This window comes from Diaphorina citri, unplaced genomic scaffold (assembly GCF_000475195.1).
Source record: "Diaphorina citri unplaced genomic scaffold, Diaci psyllid genome assembly version 1.1 scaffold335, whole genome shotgun sequence".
Lineage (NCBI taxonomy): Eukaryota > Metazoa > Arthropoda > Insecta > Hemiptera > Psyllidae > Diaphorina > Diaphorina citri.
In genome coordinates this window covers 127,590-151,565 of record NW_007377770.1, presented here as the reverse complement: position 1 = coordinate 151,565, position 23,976 = coordinate 127,590, and the positions used below count along the sequence as shown (strand labels likewise).

The following is a 23,976-nucleotide window of genomic DNA, read 5'->3' as shown; positions in this document are numbered from 1 at the left end:
GTATGCAATGGGAACATACCTTGAACTGGGGTTTGATATTTGACATTATTTACCTAATTCTTATTTTTTATCCTAATTTCAACTAACCCTAAAAGGAGCAAAATTAAGTAGAGCACAGCGCCGCAGGCGAATTTTTTTTGCAAAAGTATATACCTGAAGATTGTCATGAGTTAAAAAGAATCCTTGTTTTTTCTTCTTGACACTTCTTTTCATTTATTTAATTTTTCGATTTTTTGGGAATGTATCGAAATGAGCTCGCGGGCCGTGGCCGCACAAAAGGAGTTGGCGGGCCGCAGTTTGTGCACACCTGGTCTAAAACAACTCCTATTTTTCTTTCTTATTATTATTATTATTATCATTTAACTCTTTTTATTTGGAATATTTACAAAAGTACAGGTACAATAGGTACAATAGTATAGGTTTTTCTTCTTCTCCTCCTTCTTCTTTCTTAGTTTCTTCTTCTTCTTTTTCGTTTTCTTCTTCATCTTCTGCCCCTCCTCCTCCTTCTAATCTGTGCCAACTCCCTACCTGTGTATACTTTGCACTTAATGATGGATTGTGTATTTGATTAAAGAGAGTTGAGAACGAGATTTGCATGCGTTGTCAATTTGCCCACACGGGTTTGAGTTCTCGTCAAAACTGTGGACCAGTGTGGGTTGCCTCACTGTGGACTCGGCACATGTGTGAATCTCAAGTAGAAAAGCCGCGTCCATACTATAATGGTCGGTGCCCCATATCACCAAAGTATGGAGAAGAATTTACAATTCCATATTTTGATCTATAATTCGTACAAATTTTACTTTTCCATTGACCATTAAAAGAGAATTTACATTCCATATTTTGATCTAATTCGTCCAAATTCTACTTTTCCATTGACAATTAAAAAAGAATTTACATTCCATATTTTGATCTAATTCGTCCAAATTCTACTTTTCCATTGACAATTAAAAAAGAATTTACAATCCATATTTTGATCTAATTCGTCCAAATTCTTCTTTTCCATTGGCCATTAAAAAGAATTTACAATCTATATTTTGATCCAATTCGTCCAAATTGAAACTTCTACTTCACCATTGGCCATTACCCTTAGTTAAATACTTGTACATACTTTGGTGATATAGGGCACAGGTAGTCAGACAATATTGTGGACGCTGCGCTGCTTTAATGATTCAGACTAGTCACCGAAGTACCTAATAGAGTGATTCAGAATTAGAATATTGTAAAGATTAGATATATCTGTCGTTATATGGATTACTGATGAGTGTTGATTTCTAGAAAGTTTGGAGGGCGTTTTTGACGGTTCAGTTTTCACTGAGAGAAGTACAATAGGATAAATGAATGCATTTTACTGCAATTGAGTTATTTCACTGCAATTGAGATGCACTTGGAGATACAAATTAGTTGTTTCCGTGATGTGTGCATTACTTGGACGCAACCTGCGAAACGGAGATCATCCCAAGGCCTTAGAAAAATGTATACGTAATATAACTTGGACACGTTTGGTTGAAGAGGGGGGGGGGGAGAAGCCATGGCTTACTAAAAGGGGGTATTTACCCCCTCTCCCGCTTTAATCAAATTGAATCAAAAATCTTTCGAAATCAAGCTTCAGATTTATTTTTCAAAGAACATGTGTGTCTGAAGCTCGTTAGTTGATGTATTTTTGAGATACCTGCTCTACACACAAAAACCACGAAATAAATTTTCAAATTATCTAGCGCCACGCCGCAGCCGAATTTTTCGTCTCCTATCCTGCCTTTCTTCTCTCTTCACTTTCGGGACGATAAGGCCTTAGAAGTTACAGTTCTCTCTATCAAACCTCTTTTTTCAAATATCTGACCAACGTCATTTTTCATAGACCGAATCGGCAACTTGTGGCGGTTTCCGTATTTGTGTTATAAAAGCGGAGGAGGTGAGCTTTTTTTTTTTTTATTATTTATTTATTATTGTGTATTATTATCATTTTTCAATTTAGGGTGTTGGAAAGTAACTCGATTGGGCTTCGAACTCCCCTAGTTTTTTTCTCAGGTCTAACGGATTTTAAAACACGTAGGAACGCTATGGTTTATGACAGAATACAAACCGAACCTTAAAGTCCGGCGTTTTTTCTGCGCTAGCCTAGATGCAAATTAAATGTTTATGGCACATGGAATATGTGTTACCTATTACCTTTATGAGTTTATGTCTGATTTATGTGTTTCTAGACTTGATTTATGGGATTGCGAACCTCGGACCTCGTCTAATGGGAACCGCTGTCATAAAATCTAGGTTTATATTGCCAACAAAGACGCCCCTTCAATTGTGCATTATTAATTGAAATTTACCTTTACGTATGCTATATATGCTTATACGTTGCATGTACCCTACATAATTAGATAAAAACTGATGTAAACCGAATTAACCGAATACCGCGCGATCTCAACCGTTTCAGCAATGTTAGTTCTAATTAACTTACCCGAAGTAGTCATATGTAGGTCGCTAATCTGATTCAGGATGGTGAGAAAGCCAGACGTTCCGAGAAAGAACCTTATATCTGCTTAGGTTAAAGCTTGATTCCCGCAGGTTTGATTCCCGGACGGGAATCAAACCTGCGATCTAGCGGTTATAAGGCAGACGTGCTACCCTCCAAGCTAACTAGAGGCTGGTCTTTTTTCTTCCTTTTAACCCTCAATATTTTGAGCTTGTCCCTTTAGTCCTCAACAAACTCGATCCCTCATCTGGGACCGTTAAGATCAGAAAGGGTTAAATACCTATCCAACTAATTATTATCGATTCGCTGCAAAGAATTTGACACATGGATTTACTCTTCAATAATGATTTAAATTAAAGTGCATTCAATAAGATATTTGCATAATATTGCGCTCTAATTAACTTACCCGAAGTAGTCATATGTAGGTCGCTAATCTGATTCAGGATGGTGAGAAAGCCAGACGTTCCGAGAAAGAACCTTGTATCTTCTTAGGTTAAAGCTGGCCCCGGACGGGAATCAAACCTGCGATCTAGCGGTTATAAGGCAGACGTGCTACCCTCCAAGCTAACTAGAGGCCGGTCTTTTTTCTTCCTTTTAACCCTCAATATTTTGAGCTTGTCCCTTTAGTCCACAACAAACTCGATCCCTCACCTGGGACCGTTAAGATCAGAAAGGGTTAAATACCTATCCAACTAATTATTATCGATTCGCTGCAAAGAATTTGACACATTGAGTTACTCTTCAATAATGATTTAAATTAAAGTGCATTCAATAAGATATTTGCATAATATTGCGATCGCCAAGCCCACGCGAAAATTCGAGCTCAGAAATTAATCAACGTAGAGGTGATAGGCGGAGCTGGAATTTATAGGGTGACTGCGAACTCTATTTATTTATCATTTATTTATTTCTTTATTTTATTTTATTTATTTATTTTTTTTGCCAGTCTATTTATATATATACACAAAAAGCCCACTCTGAGGCTTAGATGTAGGCCTGTAGGGGCAACAAAACCAAAACCCAAAGAGTGGGGTAAGCTTCTTCTTCTTAGCAATCTAGTTTAACCGTATCAATCTCAGTGGTGTAGTGGTTAGCATGGTGGACTTCGGATCCGGTGGTCGAGTCCAAGACAAGTCGTAAAATTTAGCGTAGTGTATTTAGCGGGGAACGACATTTGTGACAAGCATTAACACAATTAAAATTCCTTTTCCTTTTTCGTAAGTAACTGTTGTTCGAACTCATCATCTTCGAATCATCAGCTCGGCCACAGACTCTGTGACACAGAGGCGGGCTACTAATTAGACCAGTAGGCCAATTTAGAGACAAAAGCATGAATGAATGCCAAGGATCATCAATGTCACTACCAATATAACAAGGTACTTAGGTAGCTATAATAGGTACCTACTCGTAGATCTTAGTCCACTTTATTAAGGATACAACAAGTCTACTAGTATATTTATTTCATCCTTAATAACAGAGAACGTGCATACTACAGGGTCTATCCATGAGAGACCTTTTTTTTATAATGAGCATAGCCTTAAAAAAGGAGCATACCTATCTTTTGAAGAGGTCTGATAGAAGGAACAAGACCTCCCTGGTGACATTTCTTAACGGCTCACAGTGAAAGAAGAAAATCTAGTGGGATATGTCACTTAGCGAGAGGCGTCATAATTTATCTGATGAACTTGAGGTGTCACTTTCTTCTAAACAGGGTCCGCTAGGTCAGAGTCAATGCTAGATAGTAATGCGATGCCGCACTTTGGAAACGTAGTCACTCGATCTTTTGCGTCAACTATGTGTGGACACACCTTAACAACAGAGGTCTTTTCGACCCGAAAACGAAGAGAGGACAGGATAGGAGAAAGCCAGCCTTTGCAGAACAAACCTTATCTGCTTTGGATTTTGGGTATAGTTCGCTCCGGGCGGAATTAAACCCGCGACCTAGCGCTTTCAAGGCAGACGTGCTCAGGATAGGTTAGGATCGTGTGAGGACTCTAGTCGAGGACTCTAGTCACCAAAAGGTTGACGGACCCTGTATAAACCAACAGGATAATCATATTGTCTACAGGATCCAGGATGCATTTATGGTTTTTTCATTGATGGAAGCTGTCTATTTCTCAAGTTGGCGTTTGAGGATCAAATTATGAATTTTAATGTCAACAATTGAACTCAAGAATTTATTATTTGACTCAAAAATGCAAGAATCTATTATTATAATGATAAGTATAACCGGACAGTTTCGCAGACAGACCTTACAAATGAGACCCTAGAGCAGTCCGATTGGGTTCAAAGACTCAACAATTCAATCTAACATTCCAACATAGTGTTGTACAATTCACCGTTACTTCTGTTGTTCCACCGATGGTAGGTTTGTTGAATTCCTCTGTCTGGAATAGTTCTACATTCCCAGCCCAAAGGACATTGCGGATTTTTTTTTTCAGAGGTTTGATAGAGGGAATTGTAACAAGGTCTTATCGTCCGGAAAGGGATGAGAGAAGTAAGACAGGATAAGAGAACCAGCCGTTCCAAGGATGAACCTTATCTGTTTGGAATAAAATCCGTCCCGGGCGGGAATCCGCTGTTTGTCTAAAACAGGGGGTGCACAAACTCAAAGTGACCGCGGGCCGCATTGGACCATAAATTTTGGCCGCGGGCCGCATTAATTTTTCAGCTATAATATTGGTTGAAGAGGGGGGGGGGGGAGAAAGCCAGGGCTTACTAAAAGGGGTATTTACCCCCTCCCCGCTTTTATCAAATTGAATCAAAAAATCTTTCGAAATCAAGCTTCAGATTTATTTTTCAAAAGAACATGTGTGTCTGAAGCTCGTCAGTTGATGTATTTTTGAGATACCTACCTGCTTTACACACAAAAACCACGAAATAAATTTTCAAATTTTGTTCACGCACATTTTTCGAACATGTTTCAACCCTTTCAGTGTGATAAAACTTTAAATCTACAGCGCCGCAGGCAAAATTCTTTAAAAAAGCATGAACCTGAAGCTTAGAGCTTGCCCATGTTTTAATATTTGACATTATTTACCTAATTCTTTATTTTTTATCCTAATTTCAACTAACCCTAAAGGAGCAAAATTAAGTAGAGCAACAGCGCCGTAGCGCGAATTTTTTTGCAAAAGTATATACCTGAAGATTGTCATGAGTTAAAAAGAATCCTTGGTTTTTTCTTCTTGACACTTTTTTTCATTTATTAATTTTTCGATTTTTTTGGGAATGTATCGAAATGAGCTCGTGGGCCGCGGCCGCACAAAAGGAGTTGGCGGCCGGCAGTTTGTGGCACCACCTGGTCTAAAACAACTCCTATTTTTCTTTCTTATTTCTACTTATTCTCCATTCTCTCTTTCTTATCTGGAATCTTTACAAGAATATAGGTACAATAGGTACAATAGTTTTCTTCTTCTCTCTTCTTCTTCATCTTCTGCCCCTCCTCCTCCTTCTTATATGTGCCAATCTCCCCTACTATACCTGTGTATAGTGTTATACTTTGCACTTAATGATGGATTGTGTAATTGGATTAACGAGAGTTTGTGAGAACGAGATTTGCATGCGTTGTCAATTTTGCCCACACGGGTTTGAGTTCTCGTCAAAACTGTGGACCAGTTGTGGGTTGCCTCACTGTGGACTCGGCACATGTGTGTAATCTCAAGTAGAAAAAGCCGCGTCCATACTATAATTGGTCGGTGCCCCATATCACCAAAGTATGGAGAAGAATTTACAATTTCCATATTTTGATCTATAATCCGTACAAATTTTACTTTTCCATTGACCATTAAAAGAGAATTTACATTCCATATTTTGATCTAATTCGTCCAAATTCTACTTTTCCATTGGCCAATAAAAAGAATTTACAATCTATATTTTGATCCAATTCGTCCAAATTGAAAATTCTACTTCACCATTGGCCATTAAGTACCCTTAGTTAAATACTTGTACATACTTTGGTGATATAGGGCAAAGGTAGTCAGACAATATTGTGGACGCTGCCCTGCTTGAATGATTCAGACTAGTCACCGAAGTACCTAATAGAGTGATTCAGATTTAGAATACTGTAAAGATTAGATATATCTGTCGTTATATGGATTACTGATGAGTGATGACTTCTAGAAAGTTTGGAGGGCGTTTTCTCCCTGACTGACCTGTCTCACCATTAACCATTATTCACATTACGATTATTATGAGCTAAGAGGAATTAGCTTTTGCATACCTCTTGTAAAATAAGTTTGGAAGGTAGCGCGTCTACCTTGTAAATGCTGGGTCGCGGATTTCATCTCAAATCGGATAAGGTTCGTTCTCAGAACGGCTGAGTTTCTCCTATCCTGTCCTCCGTCCTCCGTCTGACCGTCTCTCTTCGCTTTCGAGACAATAAGACCTAAACCTAAGCACTTACAGTTTCCTCTAGCTTTTGCATACCTCTTGTAAAATAAGTTTGGAAGGTAGCGCGTCTACCTTGTAAATGCTGGGTCGCTCAAATCGGATAAGGTTCGTTCTCAGAACGGCTGAGTTTCTCCCATCCTGTCATCCGTCTGACCGTCTCTCTTCGCTTTCGAGACAATAAGACCTAAACCTAAGCACTTACAGTTTGCTTTTGCATACCTCTTGTAAAATAAGTTTGGAAGGTAGCGCGTCTACCTTGTAAATGCTGGGTCGCTCAAATCGGATAAGGTTCGTTTTCAGAACGGCTGGCTGAGTTTCTCCTATCCTGTCATCCGTCTGACCGTCTCTCTGCACTTTCGAGACAATAAGACCGAAACCTAAGCACTTACAGTTCTCAACATCCTGTGTCTCATTGCCATTCCCATTGCTGCCATCCTGGTCGTAGGCAATATGGAGGGGAAAACGTTTTCCGAGGTAAAATGGAAACACCCAGAGGAGATGAAAATTAGACAGCTTCTTGACCTATTTGATAAACATCAAATGACATCATCCTCATAAGAAAAATATGAAGAAAAAGAGATGAGTCAAAATTGGGCGTCCATTTTCTAGTGAGTCCAAATTGTGCTCCTCTTCAAACAAAGGTGAGTGATTGGACCTCCAGTTTCAAATTGAAGTGCCCCTACAGTATTGTACTTCTATTGTGGGTAACATAAGTAACATTTCTTACCTCGGCTGGCATTAAACTCACGCCAAGCCCTCCTGATTACCAGGCGAGCGTTTTGACGCGCCCTTTAGATTTTTTTCTGAACTGAGTGGAACAGCGCCTTGAAAAGTTTGCCCCCTACCCTTACTCTGAACTTTATAGGTACCTGTATCACCGTGTATCAGTATATCATTTCTCGGATTTCTCCGTCTCACAGTTTCCTCAGTAGAATTGAACGCGCCCTTTAGATTTTTTTCTGAACTGAGTGGAACAGCGCCTTGAAAAGTTTGCCCCCTACGAGCGTCTTGAACACTACACCATCGAGGCAAGTTGCGTAAGACCAGCCACTTACTATTAGGTAGACCTGACAGGTACACCTGATCAGGGATTCCTAATACCTGATGAGCACACACACTATCAGGTAGACCTGACGGGTACAGCTGAAAAGGTCCGTCTGTCAGGTGTCTAGTGCACATTGCCATCATAAACTTTTTTTCGATTTTTAAAGCGGTAGAATCCTCCTAAAGACTCGATTAAACTTTCTTCAGTAATTAATACGAGTAGCGGGTAGCGGTAAATGTGATGCGACGGACTAGTTCTTGATGGATCATTGATCACAGAAGTTAAACATCATTGTGCTTTGTCGCTATCTTTACGAGTGACCATCTGAATATACTCACGGTGGATTTAACCCTATTTGCCAAAGGTGAAGGTTTATCTTGCTCTTGGGGTTGGAAATTTTGAACAGAAAACAACAACAACAACAACAACAAAAGGCCTTTTCAGCCATTTGTCTAAAGTACCTGGGAATGGGAAAAATTCAGCAATTATTTGAAAAAGTAAATTTATAATGTGAGAATGGGAGAGCAATAATCCAGCCATTATTTGAAGTACTAAATAAAATGTGTGATGTTAGAGCAAGCAGAGTGCAGTGTGTAGGTCTGGGTGCACCGACATGTATATGTAGATTATACCAGATATGTCACTCACTTAGCGAGAGGCGTCATAATTTATCTGATGAACTTGAGGTGTCACTTTCTTCTAAACAGGGTCCGCTAGGTCAGAGTCGATGCTAGATAGTAGATATATTAATGCGATGCCGCACTTTGGAAACGTAGTCACTCGATCTTTCACAGCGCCTTTTCCCGTGTCAGCCTCTCAATCAGCCCTAATTAGGGTGATTGCTTTCGACTGACATTTGGTTTTGGCTACAAATTTTAAGAGTGGATGCCCTTCGCACTCAACCCTTACTATTACTTTAGCAAAGGGAATTCAGGCTGGTATACTTCCTGTTTGAAGTCCCTCAGCCAAACTATGTTGGTCTACTCCCTGTTTAACGTCCCCCAACGAGACAAAAACGTAGTCGCTCGATACAGTCTGAAAATCCTGTGAAAATGATGGAGACCTCTCACACGTCTTTAAGAGACCTAAGTTTATCTCCGAAGGGTAGGGCCAGCAAAGGGTTCCTATAATACCAATCCCTCAGGGTTTCAGTCAATCAGAACAAATAATTAGCTCGTACAGTCTATATTAGGGCTTGTCCAAACCAACTTGGTTTAACAAAGTGGTCTTCCAAACCCATTTATCTGTGGAGATTGCGTGAATATTTATCTCAAATATTGATTCCCAACTCTCGAGACTTGGTGGTATTGTGTACCTTCTCATTAGACAACTCAAGCATGCCAAATTAGCTGAATGCTAATTGGGCAGAGGTACTAATGTTCACGATTCCAATGATGCCAGATACAGGGTCGCACGTAGACTTGGGTACCTCTCAGTGACGTTTGAGATCCAGTAGTGGTGCCTCATTTAGTTTAGACTTTCAGTTATGATCTCAAGTCCACAATTGAGGCGTTATCTGGAAGGGCATAACTGCTAAAACTAGTTTCGAGATAATCGTGTTCAAAATTTTCATTTCCTAAATCACAAAATCGTCCATGACTTGTCGTAGAAAATGGATGGGAAGATGATTCTCTCACAGTCGTAATTCAGAACAAAAATTGATATCCAAAAATGCAAACTCCAAAAAAGGGTGTAAGTGAAGTTACGACCTTTTCCAGATCATGCCTCAATTTTAAAAAAAAAAAAAAAAAAAATGGTGCGTCGCCTTGGAAAACAAATAAATAATCTTGCGTTTTTTTGGACTGATTTTTCCTGTGCAGGAGCTCTTGTCGACAGGTGTTGAGCGTGGTTTTCCGAACAGGATTTTCAGCCCTACATCGTAAGTAACCGTATCAATCTCAGTGGTGTAGTGGTTAGCATGGTGGACTTCGGATCCGGTGGTCGAGTCCAAGACAAGTCGTAAAATTTAGTCCGTCCTTCCTTTATTATTACAATAGTAATAAAAAGGTATAAGGGACGGACTATTGTATTCGCTTCGGTGTCGTCTGTCTGTCACTTTTAAAACTTTTTATAGATATGTATATTTTTTTGTACAAAAGGTTTAGATACAAGGGCGAGTTCATATGGTGATTTCCCCTGAGAGCTATAATATGAGCTATGTCTAGCTGATGAGTTCTAATAAGAACAGAACGGCCAGCCTAGTAAGCTTGGAGGGTGTTAGCGGGTCTGCCTTGTAAGCGCCAGGTTGTGGGTTTGATTCCATAGCATGCTCAGCCCGTTGTACAAAAATATGTCTCGCGGTTTTTGCATTTCTTATCAGCTCTTCCGCGAAACATCAGAGGCTTTTTTTAGAAAATTTTAGAGATCTAATAACAGTTCACTAAACTACTATTACACTGAGAAAAAAATGACTGTTAGGGTGGCACAAGTTTTAGGAGACTTCGTGTGGAATAACTCTATTATTCGGTCATTTCTTCTGACTTTAGGGTGTTGGAAAGTGACTCGATTGGGCTTCTCGAAGTCCCCTAGTTTTTTTTCTCAGGTCTAACGGATTTTAAAACACGTACATCTACGTGGGCAACTAAATCTCGTACCACATCCATCATTTAACGAGACGGGTGCACGGGTAACCAGGATTAACATATTGACTGATTTATGTGTCATTCGGAGCAATTGGAATTGGATGTATCCTTTACCCATGCTTCCTCCATCGGCCTAGTACGGGAAGCGAGCAGGATAATCTCAGAATATCAATTTACTAAACTGCTATAGTCCTGGATCTTACGCCACCGAGAAAAGAAGAAGGAGGAGGAGAAGGAGGAGGAGGAGGAGGAGGAGGAGGAGGAGACGAAGACGAAAAAGACGAGGAAGAAAAGAATTGGAACTCTGTTTTAGATCGATGACTGATTCAGACAAACAATAAGTTTCTTCTAAAAACGAGGGCACGAGTTTATTCCCAGATAGCGCATGGGATTTTCCTCATTAAATTCCTGGTAACAAAGATAGTTAGTAGTTAGACAAAGAAAGTTCTTCGTTCTCATCTTGAGAAGCCATCAAGTTCTTGTGGTCGGGATTCCCCATCGGAAATTCCAAACTCTGGTAAAATATTAATACAATGACTCATACTTGGACTCATACCCCGAGATAGGACTGCGGTACTTCTTCCTGCCCAACTTTGAGCTGTTGAGCGACCACAAGGTAAGTTTCTTCTTCCAACAGCCTTCCATGTTCCATGCCATAGTAGTTAGACAAAGAAAGTTCTTCGTTCTCATCTTGAGAAGCCATCAAGTTCTTGTGGTCGGGATTCCCCATCGGAAATTCCAAACTTTGGTAAAACATCAATACAATGACTCATACTTGGACTCATACCCAGACTTCAGACTCGATTAAACTTTCTTCAGTAATTAATACGAGTAGCGGATTAATACGAGTAGCGGTAAATGTGATGCGACGGACTAGTTCTTGATGGATCATTGATCACAGAAGTTAAACATCATTGTGCTTTGTCGCTATCTTTACGAGTGACCATCTGAATATACTCACGGTGGATTTAACCCTATTTGCCAAAGGTGAAGGTTTATCTTGCTCTTGGGGTTGGAAATTTTGAACAGAAAACAACAACAACAACAACAACAAAAGGCCTTTTCAGCCATTTGTCTAAAGTACCTGGGAATGGGAAAAATTCAGCAATTATTTGAAAAAGTAAATTTATAATGTGAGAATGGGAGAGCAATAATCCAGCCATTATTTGAAGTACTAAATAAAATGTGTGATGTTAGAGCAAGCAGAGTGCAGTGTGTAGGTCTGGGTGCACCGACATGTATATGTAGATTATACCAGATATGTCACTCACTTAGCGAGAGGCGTCATAATTTATCTGATGAACTTGAGGTGTCACTTTCTTCTAAACAGGGTCCGCTAGGTCAGAGTCGATGCTAGATAGTAGATATATTAATGCGATGCCGCACTTTGGAAACGTAGTCACTCGATCTTTCACAGCGCCTTTTCCCGTGTCAGCCTCTCAATCAGCCCTAATTAGGGTGATTGCTTTCGACTGACATTTGGTTTTGGCTACAAATTTTAAGAGTGGATGCCCTTCGCACTCAACCCTTACTATTACTTTAGCAAAGGGAATTCAGGCTGGTATACTTCCTGTTTGAAGTCCCTCAGCCAAACTATGTTGGTCTACTCCCTGTTTAACGTCCCCCAACGAGACAAAAACGTAGTCGCTCGATACAGTCTGAAAATCCTGTGAAAATGATGGAACCTCTCACACGTCTTTAAGAGACCTAAGTTTATCTCCGAAGGGTATAGGGCCAGCAAAGGGTTCCTATAATACCAATCCCTCAGGGTTTCAGTCAATCAGAACAAATAATTAGCTCGTACAGTCTATATTAGGGCTTGTCCAAACCAACTTGGTTTAACAAAGTGGTCTTCCAAACCCATTTATCTGTGGAGATTGCGTGAATATTTATCTCAAATATTGATTCCCAACTCTCGAGACTTGGTGGTATTGTGTACCTTCTCATTAGACAACTCAAGCATGCCAAATTAGCTGAATGCTAATTGGGCAGAGGTACTAATGTTCACGATTCCAATGATGCCAGATACAGGGTCGCACGTAGACTTGGGTACCTCTCAGTGACGTTTGAGATCCAGTAGTGGTGCCTCATTTAGTTTAGACTTTCAGTTATGATCTCAAGTCCACAATTGAGGCGTTATCTGGAAGGGCATAACTGCTAAAACTAGTTTCGAGATAATCGTGTTCAAAATTTTCATTTCCTAAATCACAAAATCGTCCATGACTTGTCGTAGAAAATGGATGGGAAGATGATTCTCTCACAGTCGTGTTCAGAACAAAATTTGCTATCCAAAATTGGAAACTCCAAAAAAGGGCGTAAGTGAAGTTACGCCCTTTTCCAGATCTTGCCTCAATTTATCCATTTTGGACACGCCGCTGTACTGGGGAGGACGTCCAAGGGCATAGGTGAGTCTGACATCATACTTGGCACTTTTTAGTCTTTTAACTCCTTGTGAAGAAAACATTGATACCGAACCGATACGACAAAACTTCGAATGCATAACGCGAAATCAGAAATGATATATCCTTCGAGAAAAGAGCCCTGCTTCCAACGTCATCGAATTTAAATATATGTTCACACGTAGTCGACGATCTATCGATGTTGTTGAGGCAGTGGACGGTTCAGTACCTACCACAAGAGAGCTCTCCAAGAATTAGGTAGTTAACCATACAATATGACGATCGGAACGATTTATTAGGATGTGGAACGTGAATGTCCTTGTCATTAAGTCTTTTCCACCCTGTAGGTAGGTACCTACCTTGGATTTATTTAAGATAGAAGATCTACCTAAATATAGGTTTTACTATACGAGTTATCTGGAAATCACGAGGTAGAACTTTACCTCACGAATAAGGTTTTAGACTGCACCTAATATCATAGGGAGGTACCTACATAACTAGAGGTTAGAGATGTTGATTAGAGATTTTGGTAGATAATATTTAACTATGTAGGTAACTAACAACAACATCAGACATCTCAAGTTGAGTGAAACCATGTAAAAATCGTGTTCTTTCGGTAGGTATAGGTATGTAGGTACCTAAAAAATCGTGGTTTTTCCGCTGGGTTGAGGATTCGATTCCCGCTTGGGGCGAGCTTTTTCGTAAACAGGTAGGTAGGGAGGTACCTACATAACTAGAGGTTAGAGATGTTGATTAGAGATTTTGGTAGATAATATTTAACTATGTAGGTAACTAACAACAACAGACATCTCAAGTTGAGTGCAAACCATGTAAAAATCGTGTTTTTTCGGTAGGTATAGGTACGTAGGTACCTAAAAAGTCGTGGGTTTTTCGCTGGGTTGAGGATTCGATTCCCACTTGGGGCGAGTTTTTTCGTACACAGATAGGTAAATTTTAGGAGGGCTGGCTTTCTTCTGTCCTCGCTTTCGGGACGATAAGACCTTAGCAGTTACAGTTCCCTTAATCAAACCTCTTAAAAAAAAAACTTTTTTCTCTATGTTTTCTCCGGTTGACTAGTTCTGATTTTGAAGGACTTTTCTTTATTTTCTTCTATGTAGGTATTGAGATCAAATAATGACTGATACTCTTCACTTGGGTATCAGTCATTATTTCATCTCAATTCATATGGAACTTCGCAAAGTTACTGAGTCCTTCATTAAGAAATCAAGATGTTTTCTTCTATCTTTTGTTTGATTCCAGGAGTGTTTCTCGTGCCATACTTCATCATTCTGTTTCTATGCGGGATCCCCATTCTGTACATGGAGTTAGCGGTGGGGCAGTTCACAAGGCGAGGCCCCATCGGTGTCCTGTCCAAACTGTGCCCCTTCTTCAAAGGTGAGTCAAAATTGGGCGTCCATTTTCTAGTGAGTCCAAATTGTGCTCCTCTTCAAACAAAGGTGAGTGATTGGACCTCCAGTTTCAAAATTGAAGTGCCCCTACAGTATTGTACTTCTATTGTGGGTAACATAAGTAACATTCCTTACCTCGGCTGGCTTTAAACTCACGCCAAGCCCTCCTGATTACCAGGCGAGCGTCTTGAACACTACACCATCGAGGCAAGTTGCGTAAGACCAGCCACTTATTAGGTAGACCTGACAGGTACACCTGATCAGGTATTCCTAATACCTGATGAGCACACACACTATCAGGTAGACCTGACAGGTACAGCTGAAAAGGTCCGTCTGTCAGGTGTCTAGTGCACATTGCCATCATGAACTTTTTTTTTCGCTTTTTAAAGCGGTAGGATCCTCCATTTGGTTTTGGCTACAAATTTTAAGAGTGGATGCCCTTCGCACTCAACCCTTACTATTACTTTAGCAAAGGGAATTCAGGCTGGTATCCTCCCTGTTTGAAGTCCCTCAGCCAAACTATGTTGGTCTACTCCCTGTTCAACGTCCCCCAGCCAGACAAAAACGTAGTCGCTCGATACAGTCTGAAAATCCTGTGAAAATGATGGAACCTCTCACACGTCTTTAAGAGACCTAAGTTTATCTCCGAAGGGTATAGGGCCAGCAAAGGGTTCCTATAATACCAATCCATCCGGGTTTCAGTCAATCAGAATAATTAGCTCGCACAGTCTATGTATAGGGCTTGTCCAAACCAACTTGGTTTAACAAAGTGGTCTTTTCCAAACCCATTTATCTGTGGAGATTGCGTGAATATTTATCTCAAATATTGATTCCCAACTCTCGAGACTTGGTGGTATTGTGTACCTTCTCATTAGACAACTCAAGCATGCCAAATTAGCTGATTGCTAATTGGGCAGAGGTACCAATGTTCACGATTCCAATGATGCCAGATACAGGGTCGTACGTAGACTTGGGTACCTCTCAGTGACGTTTGAGATCCAGTAGTGGTGCCTCATTTAGTTTAGACTTTCAGTTAGGATCACAAGTCCACAATTGAGGCGTTATCTGGAAGGGCATAACTGCTAAAACTAGTTTCGCGATAATCGTGTTTAAAATTTTCATTTCCTAATGAACACATCGTGTTCATTTGGAAATCACAAAATCGTCCATGACTTGTCGTAGAAAATGGATGGGAAGATGATTCTCTCACAGTCGTGTTCAGAACAAAATTTGCTATCCAAAATTGGAAACTCCAAAAAAGGGCGTAAGTGAAGTTACGCCCTTTTCCAGATCTTGCCTCAATTTATCCATTTTGGACACGCCGCTGTACTGGGGAGGACGTCCAAGGGCATAGGTGAGTCTGACATCATACTTGGCACTTTTTAGTCTTTTAACTCCTTGTGTAGAAAAAATTGATACCGAACCGATACGACAAAACTTCGAATGCATAACGCGAAATCAGAAATGATATATCCTTCGAGGAAAGAGCCCTGCTTCCAACGTCATCGAATTTAAAGATATGTTCACACATGGTCGACGATCTATCTATCGACACGCCGCTGTACTGGGGAGGACGTCCAAGGGCATAGGTGAGTCTGACATCATACTTGGCACTTTTTAGTCTTTTAACTCCTTGTGAAGAAAACATTGATACCGAACCGATACGACAAAACTTCGAATGCATAACGCGAAATCAGAAATGATATATCCTTCGAGAAAAGAGCCCTGCTTCCAACGTCATCGAATTTAAATATATGTTCACACGTAGTCGACGATCTATCGATGTTGTTGAGGCAGTGGACGGTTCAGTACCTACCACAAGAGAGCTCTCCAAGAATTAGGTAGTTAACCATACAATATGACGATCGGAACGATCTATTAGGATGTGGAACGTGAATGTCCTTGTCATTAAGTCTTTTCCTCTCCACCCTGTAGGTAGGTACCTACCTTGGATTTATTTAAGATAGAAGATCTACCTAAATATAGGTTTTACTATACCAGTTATCTGGAAATCACGAGGTAGAACTTTACCTCACGAATAAGGTTTTAGACTGCACCTAATATCATAGGGAGGTACTTAACTAGAGGTTAGAGATGTTGATTATAGATTTTGGTAGATAATATTTAACTATGTAGGTAACTAACAACAACAGACATCTCAAGTTGAGTAAAACCATGTAAAAATCGTGTTTTTCAGTAGATATAGGTACGTAGGTACCTAAAAAATCGTGGTTTTTCCGCTGGGTTGAGGATTCGATTCCCTTCATTAAGAAATCAAGATGTTTTCTTCTATCTTTTGTTTGATTCCAGGAGTGTTTCTCGTGCCATACTTCATCATTCTGTTTCTATGCGGGATCCCCATTCTGTACATGGAGTTAGCGGTGGGGCAGTTCACAAGGCGAGGCCCCATCGGTGTCCTGTCCAAACTGTGCCCCTTCTTCAAAGGTGAGTCAAAATTGGGCGTCCATTTTCTAGTGAGTCCAAATTGTGCTCCTCTTCAAACAAAGGTGATTGGACCTCCAGTTTCAAAATTGAAGTGCCCTACAGTATTGTACTTCTATTGTGGGTAACATGTAACATTCCTTACTTCGGCTGGCATTAAACTCACGCCAAGACCTCCTGATTACCAGGCGAGCGTCTTGAACACTACACCATCGAGGCAAGTTGCGTAAGACCAGCCACTTACTATTAGGTAGACCTGACGAGAGGTACACCTGATCAGGTCTACCTGATAGTGTGTGTGCTGATCAGGTAGACCTGACAGGCGGACCTTTTCAGACATACCTGTCATTTCTACCTGATAGTCAGTGGATAGTCTAAGTAAATACATAGTTAGTAGTGCACAATGCCATCAATTTTTTTTTCGCTTTATTTGATAGGATCATCCTAAAGGAGCTCTTCCACCCAAACACATTTTAATTTGACTCAAGATGCACTTTTCGCTTTATTTAGGAGATCTTCCACCCAACCACTGCTTTTTAACCCAAACACATTTTAATTCTATTCGCCAGGCGCCGGTATCTCCTCGGTGATCATCTCCTTCTTCATGTCCACCTACTACAACGTCCTCATCGCCTACAGTCTCTACTACTTCTCCACCTCGTTCCGATCTCAGCTACCTTGGCAACATTGCGGCAATCGCTGGAACACGCAACACTGTTGGGTTCCACCCACCCTGACGGGAGAAGATTTGGGGGCGGTGTCTCTCCTTCAGAACCTCAGCAAGCCTGTCCCGTCCAAAACCCCGAGCGAAGAGTTCTATAAGTACGTAAGTTTCGGGTGGAGATAACGGTTTTTAACGTCCCTGTATGGGTAGGCAATTATTGTACAACTGTTCTACTGAGAAGATAAAAACTGCGGTTTTTAATGACTCGTCTCGTCGATCGGTCAAGACGTTAATACAAATGTACCTAGGTAATTGTTTCTAGGTAGATAAGGATTATCAGATTAAAAAGTAAAAAGTGAGTCCATAGCCGGACGATTTTCGTTTAAGAACGTCCTTCAAGTTGGAAATTCTACCCACTTCGCTGGAAAGCAGGACATTTTTTGTATTTTCAAATAAACAATGGAACAAAATACTTGCGACTTCCCTGCTTTCCAGCGGCTGGCGTGATCACTATTCATAACCCTAATGTCCGCCAACCACGCTGAGATCGTCTGACAGACCTAGGTCTCAAACTTCTTTCTCCACACACGTTAAGACGGTATGACAAATCTAAGTCTGTGAGACCGCGGAACAGTCGTTCTCAGCGTAAGTGGCTGGCCTAACATACCCTCCATGTCCGTCCCTTACGCGCCCTTTAGATTTTTTTCTGAACTGAGTGGAACAGCGCCTTGAAAAGTTTGCCCCCTACCCTTACTCTGAACTTTATAGGTACCGTGTATCAGTATATCATTTCTCTGTCTCTCCCCTACACCTAAGCCTCGGAGTGGGCTTTTTGTGTTTGGAGTTAAGCTGCTATCCCCGGGCCTTGATGGAACCTCGAAGCACCCTCAACTCTGAACTTTATAGGTACCTGTATCACCGTGTATCAGTATATCATTTCTCTGTCTCACTGACCCTCTGTTTCATTTTCCTGTTGCAGATCGTCCACATCCGGCGGCGTCACGACCAGCATCTCGGACGAAATGTCCACCTGTAGCAGCTATTCGGACTCGATATCCGACGTCGGGTCCACGTTCAAACCGCGGAAGAGGGACCATTGGACGTCGAAAGTGCAATTCATTCTGGCCTGCGTCGGCTACTCGATAGGGATCGGCAACTTGTGGCGGTTCCCGTATTTGTGTTATAAAAGCGGAGGAGGTGAGAATGACTCGTCTCGTCGATCGGTCAAGACGTTAATACAAATGTACCTAGGTAATTGTCTCTAGGTAGATAAGGATTATCAGATTAAAAAGTGAGTCCATAGCCGGACGATTTTCATTTAAGAACGTCCTTCAAGTTGGAAATTCTACCCACTTCGCTGGAAAGCAGGACATTTTTTTGTATTTTTAAATAAACATAGAACAAAATACTTGCGACTTCCCTGCTTTTCAGCGGCTGGCGTGATCACTATTCATAACCCTAATGTTCGCCAACCACGCTGAGATCGTCTGACAGACCTATAGGTCTCAAACTTCTTTCTCCACACACGTTAAGACGGTATGACAAACCTAAGTCTGTGAGACCGCGGAACAGTCGTTCTCAGCTCTCAGCGTAAGTGCCTGGCCTAACATACCCTCCATGTCCGTCCCTCCCACAGCCACAAGGTCCTCCAGATCTCCTCCGGTATAGACCAGATGGGTGACTTCCGTTGGGAGCTAGTCGCCTGCTCCTTCGTTTCCTGGATCCTGGTGTACTTCGCCCTCTGGAAGTCTGTCCGTTCTTCGGGCAGGGTCCTCTACTTCACGGCCACCATTCCGTTTCTGCTGATATTCGTATTTCTGTGCTTCTCGCTGACCCTGGACGGATCCGAGATAGGACTGCGGTACTTCTTCCTGCCCAACTTTGAGCTGTTGAGCGACCACAAGGTAAGTTTCTTCTTCCAACAGCCTTCCATATTCCATGCCATCTTTTTTTCAGCCAATAGGTATCTTCGGCAAGACCGAGATAAACCCTTTTTCCCCCCAAAGACTGAGGTAAGCGCCTTCATTTGTCCCAGCGCATTATTCAAGCGCAAGGGCAGCAAGGGTGCCATCGTCCCATCTACTGCCTCACCAGAACCAGGTGGAGCGTTCGACTTCAGCCCGGGGGATTTATGTGTCATTCGGAGCAATTGGAATTGGATGTATCCTTTACCCATGCTTCCTCCATCGGCCTAGTACGGGAAGCGAGCAGGATGATCTCAGAATATCAATTTACTAAACTGCTATAGTCCTGGATCTTACGCCACCGTGAAAAGTAGGAGGAGGAGAAGGAGGAGGAGGAGACGAAGACGAAAAAGATCTGCGGTACTTCTTCCTGCCCAACTTTGAGCTGTTGAGCGACCACAAGGTAAGTTTCTTCTTCCAACAGCCTTCCATATTCCATGCCACCTTTTTTTCAGCCAATATCTTCGGCAAGACCGAGATAAACCCTTTTTCCCCCAAAGACTGAGGTAAGCGCCTTCATTTGTCCCAGCGCATTTTTCAAGCGCAAGGGCAGCAAGGGTGCCATCGTCCCATCTACTGCTTCACCAGAACCAGGTGGAGCGTTCGACTTCAGCCCGGGGCGAAATTTATCCTGAAGAGATAAGGTTCGTTCTCCGAACGGCTGGCTCTCTCCTACCCTATCTTAGTCATCTCAACGATTTCGAGACGATAGTACCTTTGGTGTTTAGAATTTCCTCTATCAAACATTCAAACCTTTTTTTCTCTCCTTCTTTTAATATTCTATCACTTCTTCCCTCAGGTGTGGGTCAACGCAGGAGCGCAGATATTCAACTCAATCGGTATCGCGTACGGTGCCGTCATCACGTTCTCCTCGTACAACAAATACAACAACCAGATTATCGTAGATACGATGGTCGTGTCGATCATTAACACGATCACGTCGGTGTTGATCGGTGTGTTCATTTTCATCACGATCGGGAATATTACGTACGAACACGAGACGAGCATTGAGAATGTGATCTTGGATGGTGAGTAAAACTCCTACCCCATATTCCGACTCCATTCTATTCGATAACGAGAGATATAGGGATAAAAAATGGTGGAAAGGTTTCATCTCCTCGTACAACAAATACAACAACCAGATTATCGTAGATACGATGGTCGTGTCGATCATTAACACGATTACGTCGGTGTTGATCGGCGTGTTCATTTTCATCACGATCGGGAACATTACGTACGAACACGAGACGAGCATTGAGAATGTGATCTTGGATGGTGAGTAAAACTCCTACCCGATATTCCGACTCCATTCCATTCGATAACGAGAGATATCGGCGTGTTCATTTTCATCACGATCGGGAACATTACGTACGAACACGAGACGAGCATTGAGAATGTGATCTTGGATGGTGAGTAAAATTCCTACCCGATATTCCGACTCCATTCCATTCGATAACGAGAGATGTAGGGATAAAAAATGGTGGAGAGGTTTCATATATCGACCCGCAGACTAAGCGGAACGATTTCGGTTATGTAAGTATTCTGACTCCAAATCTGTTTAGGTCAGACCCCAAGATTCGTAGTTGCCAGCCTAGTTTTTGTTGGTTGGTAGCGCGTTTGCCTTGCCTTGTAAGCGCTAGGCCGCGGGTTCAATTCCCGCCCGGGGTGACTTTTATCCCAAACAGATAAGGTTCGTTCTCGGAATGGTCGGCTTTCTTTTGTTCTGTCCTCTTTCTCTCTTCGATTTCGGGACTAAGGTCTCCGTTGTCCGAGTTGTTATATTCCCAGGTACTTTCGACATAGGGCTGAAAATCAGCTCCCATGGCGTAGTGGTCACTGCGCTCGCCTTGCACGCGGGAGACCCGGGTTCGATTCCCGGCGGGGTCAAGAAATTTGTATCATGCAAATGATTGATACTTGGTGCACGCGGGAGACCCGGGTTCGATTCCCGGCGGGGTCAAGAAATTTGTATCATGCAAATGATTGATTCCGTGACTGCGTGTGCGGGGCCCACTCAGCCTCGTGAGGAAAATGAGTAGCTATGACATATAAATGCGCATAGCGACCGGTGCCAGCATGGTTAGGTACTCAGCCTCGTGAGGAAAATGAGTAGCTATGACATAGAAATAAATGCGCATAGCGACCGGTGCCAGCATGGTAGGTAAACATGTGATTTTAGGATTTTGAGATATTGGAAAAATCCTACAATGCTGCAGTGAGCACCAAAGTTGTGACATAATAACACAAAGAAACTGCATTTATCATAGGGCTGAAAAGCCCCTTCATAATTTTTATCCCAAACAGATAAGGTTCGTTCTCGGAATGGTCGGCTTTCTTTTGTTCTGTCCTCTTTCTCTCTTCGATTTCGGGACTAAGGCCTCCGTTGTCAGAGTTGTTATATTCCCAGGTACTTTCGACATAGGGCTGAAAAGCCCCTTCATAGGTAATATCTATTAAACCTCTTGGAAAAAAGTTACCTTTGAGTTCAACTCTACAACTTTCCCCTTTTCTTTCCAGGACCGGGACTGATATTTGTCGTCTACCCTCAGGCGTTGGCCAAGTTGCCGTTTCCCAACTTCTGGGCTGTGCTGTTCTTCTTCTCTCTCCTATGCTTGGCGCTCAACAGTCAGGTAAGACCATGGTTCCGAACTTGTCCTCATGGAGATAAGTGCACCCTGCACCATACAAAGAAGAGCAAGACATCATTTTTATCCATTATACATAGTTTTCCTTCAACAATTCGGAAGACATATGTATGTAGTATGTAGTACAACATAGGTCCGTATTTCCCTTTTATAGATTTATAAAGATGTGACCTCAGAGCGGGTTTTTTGTGTATGGAGTTAAGCATTCCCTTCTCTTCCAAGATAGGAAAAAATCCGTTTTATAAATAGAGAGATACCTTAAAACCCGAAATACTTTCGTTTCAGTTTGCTCTGGTGGAAGTGGTCGTGACGTCAATTCAGGACGGATTTCCTCGCTGGATCAAACGCTACCTGGTGTGTCATGAGATAGTTGTGTTGGTTGTGTGCATCGTGTCTTTCTTCTTCGGTCTACCCTACGTCACGCAGGTGAGTAGGTACATATACATATATTTGGGTGAGAAAGAAGTGTAGGGGCTAGAAAGGATGGTTTAAGCTTCTACGAATCTACGAGGGCCAGTCTAGTTAGTTTGGAGGGTAGAGCGTCTGTCTTGTAAACGCTAGGTCACGGTGGTTTAGTGGTCAAGGCGCTCGCCTGGTAAACAGGAGGACGTGGGTTCAATCCCAGAAGGGGCATGCCACATACATAGGACCAAACGCTACCTGGTGTGTCATGAGATAGTTGTGTTGGTTGTGTGCATCGTGTCTTTCTTCTTTGGTTTACCCTACGTTACGCAGGTGAGTGACTGAGTGTATTGTTGGGTGAGTTAGAGAGATCTTGGGCAGAGAACTGGTTCAATCCCAGCCAATTCTGGACGAATAGCGTTATAAAGGTATGTCCAGATATTGTCGACGGGTCATCGATCATGATGTACCCACAGCATCCATCAACATCAGCATCTATGTTGGGGAGGCAGTCTGGACGTGTCAGTCGACATTGATCTAAGGCCAGTCAACTATGGCTATCATTGGTCTCATCCGTGGCCTTCTTTTGGGGCTGTGTGGTCATCATTGGTCTCAATCGAAGAGCATAAATATAAATAATATAACTTCTATCCATTTATTCCAGGGTGGTATCTATTTCTTTCAACTCATCGACCACTACACGGCCTCCACGGCCGTGATGTATGTGGCCTTCTTCGAGGTGGTGGCCGTTGCTTGGATCTACGGTTCGGACAAGCTGGCCCGCAACGTACATCATATGACCGGCAAATTCCCGTCCCTCTACTTCCGGTTCTGCTGGAGCATAGCGGCCCCTCTCCTTATTCTGGTAAGATATTGGTTACAGTTTTCAATTACGTTCATTCGTAGATTCGTATAAGCCTAACCCATCTCTTGGGGCAATTGACCAACACCTAAGCCTCAGAGAATTACGTACATAATATTCAAACCAACCTCAGTGGTGTAGTGGTTAGCGCGGTGGACTTCGGATCTGGAGGTTGGTGGTTCGAGTACAAATCAAGTCATAAAATTTAGCGTAGTGCATTTTGCAGGGAAACAGGATTCCCGTGTCTCAGATTATTATCCAGCCTGCTGCAGAAATTAACGGTAGTCAAGCATGAGAAGAGAAGCCTCCTAGGACGAAAAGGCTTGTTCGATTCCCGCCAGGGAGCAACGTTTCAAAGCCTTGGAGTTCGAATTCCGACAATACCGATTTTTAGGTAAATTGATCTTGACAGAATTGTGAAGAGGACTCACTCAGTCTTTATCTAAGTTTTGACGGTATTCAGCCTGCTGCAGAAATTAACGGTAGTCAGGCTCCTAAGGCCTCTTAAAACGGAGATCCGGGTTCGATTTCCGGCACGGGGCGGCGAAGAAAAACACACTTTTACTTCTGATTGACAAGATTTCGGAGAGAAATCACAAAACTAAGACGATTACTCTCTTTATGATCAGTTTCAATACTTTCAACTTTAAATCCATCTGGACTAGAATCCAGTGGTGTTTACCCCAGGCAAGTAGCTGGCCTTTCA

At 42.0% G+C, this 23,976-nt stretch overlaps 2 protein-coding genes across 2 annotated transcripts; both read left to right on the top strand.

Annotated features, from left to right (window-relative positions):
- Window positions 1-1,848: 1,848 nt before the first annotated feature.
- On the top strand, window positions 1,849-14,890 carry LOC113466795 (sodium- and chloride-dependent GABA transporter ine-like; the record flags this gene model as incomplete). The annotated part of the gene is made up of 3 exons (XM_026822492.1): window positions 1,849-1,909; window positions 14,143-14,339; window positions 14,846-14,890. Coding segments are annotated over 3 exons (303 nt in total), but the record flags the coding sequence as incomplete, so codon positions are not given.
- Window positions 14,891-16,570: 1,680 nt separating this feature from the next.
- LOC103507693 (sodium- and chloride-dependent GABA transporter ine) lies at window positions 16,571-23,339 on the top strand. The gene is made up of 8 exons (XM_026822491.1): window positions 16,571-16,736; window positions 17,303-17,555; window positions 19,034-19,301; window positions 20,161-20,274; window positions 20,522-20,636; window positions 21,879-21,991; window positions 22,292-22,432; window positions 23,073-23,339. The coding sequence occupies exons 1-8, from the start codon at window positions 16,571-16,573 to the stop codon at window positions 23,322-23,324; spliced, it is 1,422 nt and encodes a 473-aa protein (XP_026678292.1). The 3' UTR covers window positions 23,325-23,339.
- The last annotated feature ends 637 nt before the right edge of the window (window positions 23,340-23,976 follow it).

Bases quoted from the DNA above. Each gene is read 5' to 3' on its own strand.
- LOC103507693 (XM_026822491.1), top strand. From the start codon at position 16,571: ATGTTTTCTTCTATCTTTTGTTTGATTCCAGGAGTGTTTCTCGTGCCA. The intron at 19,302-20,160 runs GTAAGTTTCTTC...TTCTTCCCTCAG, and splicing joins AGCTGTTGAGCGACCACAAG to GTGTGGGTCAACGCAGGAGC. The intron at 20,275-20,521 runs GTCGTGTCGATC...GTAGATACGATG, and splicing joins AGATTATCGTAGATACGATG to GTCGTGTCGATCATTAACAC.